At 61.0% G+C, this 6000-nt stretch overlaps 1 protein-coding gene across 28 annotated transcripts in view; it reads left to right on the top strand.

Moving 5' to 3' along the window:
* The first annotated feature begins 4797 nt into the window (after nucleotides 1–4797).
* The window catches only part of B3GNTL1 (UDP-GlcNAc:betaGal beta-1,3-N-acetylglucosaminyltransferase like 1), a 101006-nt gene continuing 99803 nt past the window's right edge, over nucleotides 4798–6000 (top strand). For 26 of the 28 annotated variants that reach the window (XR_010138043.1, XR_010138042.1, XR_010138040.1 and 23 more), the window contains exon 1: nucleotides 5138–5209. Coding sequence is in view for 10 of the 28 variants with exons in the window: in XM_063718358.1 (XP_063574428.1) it covers nucleotides 5195–5209 (15 nt within the window). In the remaining 18 variants the exon portion in view is untranslated. Of the gene's footprint in view, nucleotides 5210–6000 lie in introns of all 28 variants that reach the window. The other 2 variants (XM_024234565.3, XR_010138038.1) reach the window with 2 other exon arrangements.

Raw genomic sequence — 6000 nt, 5'->3', positions numbered from 1 at the left:
ACAAGCAGAGGCTCCTTGCTGCTCAGATGGAGAATTCTCCAGGCTTATGGAGGTCCAGGGTCCAGCCCTCGATGTGGACCCTCAGCAGAGCACACTGTTCCTGGCCCCCTCCCCGCTCCTTCCCGGCCCCTGTCCCAGCCTCCTGGGCATGAAACGCTCCATGTGCAAGCCCCTGACTCCGGCTCTGCGTTCTGGGCTCAGGTGGGACGGGGGAATCCAAGACAAACATGGTCCCTGGTACTTGATGCTCACCTAGAACCCACAGCGAGCATCTGCCCGGCTGATCACAGAACGGTTCTTGTGACAGGAACCTCCCCCTTCCTGGAGGCCCAGGGGAGGAGGGCAGGCTCTGGCTTCAGGTCAGTCACGTGGCACTGGGCTTTAATGAGGTAATATTTGCTTGGAAGTTTGGAGACGCTCAGTCAGTCGGATCTCCTTCTCTTTCCGGAAGGCCTGACGGCGCAGGTCGGTGGAGCCAACACTGATAGCGTGCTGCCTTGGGCAAGGTGCTAGGTAGGGCCGGTTCCTCCAAGGGGCCACATGAGGCCGTCCCTTCCCTCTGACGTGTAATAGAATTTCAGGGATCTGCAGAACGCCATCACCTCAACTTCTCTGTCCAGGCTCTGCAATCCACAGGCTTGACTCTCCTTTCGTAGGATCAGCCCGTAGCCCCCGGAGGTCCAGGCCGGTACCCCCACCCCCGGCTCAGAATTATCCCCCTGAATCGACACAGGGTTTCCCTGTGCAATTGGCATCCTAGAATCCCCAACAGGTCTGAATCCCAGGAATGTGGGCGGCTGAAAAATGGAACTCGAGGGACCACATCCGCACTTAGTCTGCTGTCCCGGAGACTTTTTCATTTATTTTTTTGTAGATTACTTTTTTAAAAAGCATGGGCTGCAACTCCTTAATGAGTCATTAAATCCACATGGTGAGTCACAGTCAGCCTTTAAATAGCTGAGACAGAGTAGGAGAGCTGACCTCAGTGCACATGCTTCCAAACAGCCAGGCTGCCCTCATGGGCTGCGTTATTATGGGGGTGCTACAGTCACCACGTACAGAGTCTCCTACAGTCTCGAGCGACCCTGACCTCCATGCAGCACCCATTGCCTAGGGGAGGTCGAACCATGTCTGTTGAGGTTCATCCCCTCTGGAGACTTGGACACAGGAAGGTCTTGGGGATCAGGCTGTCGCAGGAACCCGTCGGGCTCTTGTCTTTAAAGTTTGAACTCAGCCCTCAGTAGCTGCACTCACGGCAGATCATTCTTACTGGGGACCCAGTGTCCCCCAAATCTAACACCGTCCATGCAGACCTGCAGGGAACCCCCCCACCCAGCACCAAGTCTAACACCGTCTGTGCGGACCTGCAGGGAACCCTCCCACCCAGCACCGAGTCTAACACCGTCCATGTGGACCTGCAGGGAAATCTCCCACCCAGCACCGAGTCTAACACCGTCCGTGGGGACCTGCAGGGAACCTCCCACCCAGCACCGAGTCTAACACCATCCGTGGGGACCTGCAGGGAAATCTCCCACCCAGCACCAAGTCTAACACCATCCGTGGGGACCTGCAGGGAAATCTCCCACCCAGCACCGAGTCTAACACCGTCCGTGCAGACCTGCAGGGAACCTGTGTCCCCCCACCCAGCACTGAGAGGCTGCTGTGCAGTTCTTCGATTTGGAGACCTGATGTCTTGGTCCATTTGTGAGGCTGTAACAAAATACCTCTGACCGTGTGATTGATGAACAATAGAAATGTATCACACACAGTTCTAGAGGCTGAGAAGTCCAGGATCCAGGCGCCAGCAGACTTGGTGGTTGGTGACGGCCTGTTCCCCAGAGATGGCACCTTCTGTGGGTCCTCACGTGGAGGAAGGGACAGAAGGGCTCCTTCAAGTCTCGTAAAAGGGCACTCATCCGTCATGAGAGGAGAGCCCTCACGCCCCAGTCACCTCCTTAAAGCCCCATCTCCTAACCACATCACCTTGGGGGTTAGGTGTCAACATATGGTTTGGGGGGACACACACATTGAGACCACAGCACCTACTCCAGGCCCCTGGCAACTGGTACTGAGTCCTCTGAATATAGCCAGTATTTGCCAAAACCTTTTGCACAAACAACAATTAAAAATAAAGAAAACTGGCTATCTGCAATGGCTCTCACTTGTAATCCCAGCAGTTTGGGAGGCCAAGAGCTGGAGACCAGTCTGAGCAACAGCAAGACCCCATCTCTACAAAAATAAAATAAAATAAATAATAAATACAACTGCCCATTCAGTGAACCCGAAGCTGTGGGGCGTTTTGTGTCACTTCCTCTGCTGGTGCCCACGTGACGTCAATCATCTTTCATCAGCACCTCACTTCCCTCTGAATGAAGAACACACGATCTCAACCTGGCCAGCTCTGAGGTCCCAGGTCCTCTTTCCTGTCTCTCTCCAGTGCCTTCTGTCCATGCCCTCTGCTGGCCGCTCCCCGAGGATCTTCCTACTGCGAGGGCAGTGATCTCAGGCCCCACCACCCTTGGATTTCAGGACCCTACCTCCGCAACCCTGTGTTTCTGAAATGCACCTTGGCACTTTGAATGTTCCCAAAAAGGAGATTCTAATCAAATTTGAATTAGGGGGAAGTCAGTGAAAAGCAAATTTCTGGCACCAGGAAATGTACAGGAAGGAAGGTGGAAGGCAAGCCCAGTTCTGGACACCATGCGCTGTGGAGGGGCAGAAGCCATCTGTGACCCCTGACCTCTTGCCCTTACCACCTTATCATGAGCCTACGGCGCATTCTGGCAGCTACAGGGCTACTTTTTACCGAGTCCTTTACAATGAAATGATTCCTAGTACCCCAACCTCTGGAGAACATGAGGTCCCTGGAAGCAAATTCTCAGATAGCTTTTGCTGAACAGTAAATAAGGCTGCATTTTCACTCATGTGACTTAAGCATTCCACTTGTAAAACAGGCTTTGCAAACAAGGAGGCAATTTAAGGGGAAAAAATCATCTATGAAGTGATGCTTAACAGAAGTTTGGCTTTGTTGTAACAGTTAATTGATAGAATGATTTGCATTTAATCTTAGTTTTGGACAGCCAAGGATTTGTCCAGGAAGGGCTGCTTACAGCCGTGCTCATTAATTGTGAATTACTCATTACTTCAGATCAGCTGGAACAAATCCCAAGTGGGCTTAATCTCTGTGTGCAGGCAGCCCAGGGCTAATGGCAGCAGTCCTTTTTATTGACCCCCACGGCCCTGTCCCCAGTCAACCTCCTCCAAGCAGGGAGGTTCCAGAGGCCTCACAGCCGCCTGGGAGACCCCTCATGGCAGGCCGCTCCCTTGACAAGTTCAGGACTGCTGGGGTTCCTGGCCGCGCGTTCAGGACTCAAATCTGGAGATATCCACTCTGTGCTTCTCAAGTATAAGGTTAGATAGAGATGGGGCCTGGCCTGTGTTCCTGGCAGGGAAGGCCACCTCTGAGCTCCCCCAGAGCCCCGCCGCCTTCTCCGGGTTCCCAGTCCTGCAGTTCCCAAGGCTGCGTGCAGAGGCGGAAATGAGGGCAAAGGTGGAGGGTACCCGGAGCCACTGGGGTCATGTCTTTTCCTGGGCACCCCTTCTCCTGGGGGACCTCACAGTGGGGTCAGGGCCTCACTCCCGGGCACCCTTCCTCCTGGGGGACCTCACAGTGGGGTCAGGGCCTCACTCCCGGGCATCCCTCCTACTGGGGGACCTCCTGGTGGGGTCAGGGCCTCACTCCCGGGCAACCCTCCTCCTGGGGGACCTCAGAGTGGGGTCGGGGCCTCACTCCCAGGCACCCCTCCTACTAGGGTACCTCCTGGTGGGGTCAGGGCCTCACTCCCAGGCACCCCTCCTCCTGGGGGACCTCAGAGTGGGATCAGGGCCTCACTCCCGGGCACCCCTCCTCCTGGGGGACCTCGCAGTGGGGTATGGGCCTCACTCCCGGGCACCCCTCCTACTAGGGGACCTCCTGGTGGGGTCAGGGCCTCACTCCCAGGCACCCCTCCTCCTGGGGAAGCTAACCCCGGGCACCCCTCCTCCTGGGGGACCTCACAGTGGGGTCAGGGCCTCACTCCCGGGCACCCCTCCTCCTGGGGGACCTCAGAGTGGGGTCGGGGCCTCACTCCCAGGCACCCCTCCTACTAGGGTACCTCCTGGTGGGGTCAGGGCCTCACTCCCAGGCACCCCTCCTCCTGGGGGACCTCAGAGTGGGATCAGGGCCTCACTCCCGGGCACCCCTCCTCCTGGGGGACCTCGCAGTGGGGTATGGGCCTCACTCCCGGGCACCCCTCCTACTAGGGGACCTCCTGGTGGGGTCAGGGCCTCACTCCCAGGCACCCCTCCTCCTGGGGAAGCTAACCCCGGGCACCCCTCCTCCTGGGGGACCTCACAGTGGGGTCAGGGCCTCACTCCCGGGCACCCCTCCTCCTGGGGGACCTCACGGTGGGGTCAGGGCTTCACTCCCGGGTACCCCTCCTCCTATGGGAGCTAACCCCGGGCACCCCTCCTCCTGGGGTCAAGGCCTCAGCCCTGGGCACTTCTCCTGGGGGACCTCCTGGTGGGATCAGGACCTCACCCCGGGCACTCCTCCTCCGGAGGACACCCCGGTGGGGTCAGGGCCTCCCCCGTCACCTGGGACCGTCACGTGTCCTGCACGCCCTGCTCTCCCCACCGCGTCTGTCTGAAAGGACACCCTGCACTCCCCTCGTCCTCCCAGGTCAGGTAGCACAGCCCACAGCCCGCGTGAAACGCAACGACTGTTTTACACATCAGCCTTGTTTAAGGCTTTACAGCAACCTCCAGGCCGCCTGGCTCGGGTTTGCAGCGCGGCGCCCTCGCACAGCCCCGCCTTCCCCGCGGCGGCGTCTACGGCGCACCAGAGATCGTAACGCGCGCCCTAGCAAGAGGCTTCCACCAGCCAAGGAGGAGGCCGCGAGAGGCTACCCGGGACCGGGGCGTGGCCCAGGGCGGAAGACGGAGGCCGCGACCTCCCGGCCCCGCCCCGCGCGTAGCAGCCCCGCCCCTGCCACGCCCCGCCGGGCAGACCCACCCCGATGGACGCCGCTCTGCACCAATCGGAGATTGCCTGGCCTCAGACCCGCCTCCTGGTGCCGCCCGCGCAGGCGCCGTAGGCCGAGGCGGAGGGACGAGCAGAGCCGGCGTGGGCGGGGCGTCCGAGGAGCGCCAGGCCATGAAGGCCCACGTGGTAGGTGCCCGGGGGAGGGTGTCCCGCCGCGCAGGCTGGTCCTCGCGTCCCCTCACCCCGCCCTCCAGTCCTCTCCCGCTCCGGGGTTCGCAGCCCCGCACCGCCTCTCGGGCTCACCTACGGGGTCTCCGCCCTGAGCAGCCCTTAGGCCCAGCGGGCGAGCGCGGCTGCGCATGCGGGGGACGCTCGGGATTGGACCCCGCGGGGCGCGGCCGAGATCTGCAGCTCCGGCTGCGCTTCCTGCTCCCCGTCCCGCGAGCGTGGCCTCCTCACCGACCTTCCTCGTTCTGATTTTGAAGCTTCCGGGCTCGGAGCTCATGCAGTTCCCCGTTCGCCCTCACCTGGTCGTGGGGTGGACGGACGGCGCACCTGCCTCGTCCCCGCCCGCCGGCCCCGTCCCCGCCCGCCTGCCCCGCGCTCCTTCCCCGCGCCCGCACACCTGCCTCGCTCCCGCGCACCTGCCCCCGCACCTCACACACCTGGTCCTCGCACCTGCGCACCTGCCGCACTCCTACGCACCTGCCTTGCCCCTGCACACCTGCCCCGCCCCCGCACACCTGCCTCGCCTCCGCGCACCTGCCCCACACCCCACACACGTGCCCCGCGCTCCTGCCTCGCCCCCGCGCACCTGCCCCGCGCATCTGCCTTGCTCCCGCACCCCTCACACCTGGTCCGCAGACCTGCCCCACACCCTGTACACTGTCCGCACCCGCACACCTCCCCATGCCCCACGCCTGCCTGCACACCTGTCCGTGTGCCCCCACACAACCCTGCACCCCACACATCTGCCG

This window comes from Pongo abelii, chromosome 19, assembly GCF_028885655.2.
Source record: "Pongo abelii isolate AG06213 chromosome 19, NHGRI_mPonAbe1-v2.0_pri, whole genome shotgun sequence".
In the NCBI taxonomy this organism is placed as follows: domain Eukaryota; kingdom Metazoa; phylum Chordata; class Mammalia; order Primates; family Hominidae; genus Pongo; species Pongo abelii.
Note: the sequence above shows the minus strand (reverse complement) of the source record. Positions and strands in the feature narration are given on the sequence as shown.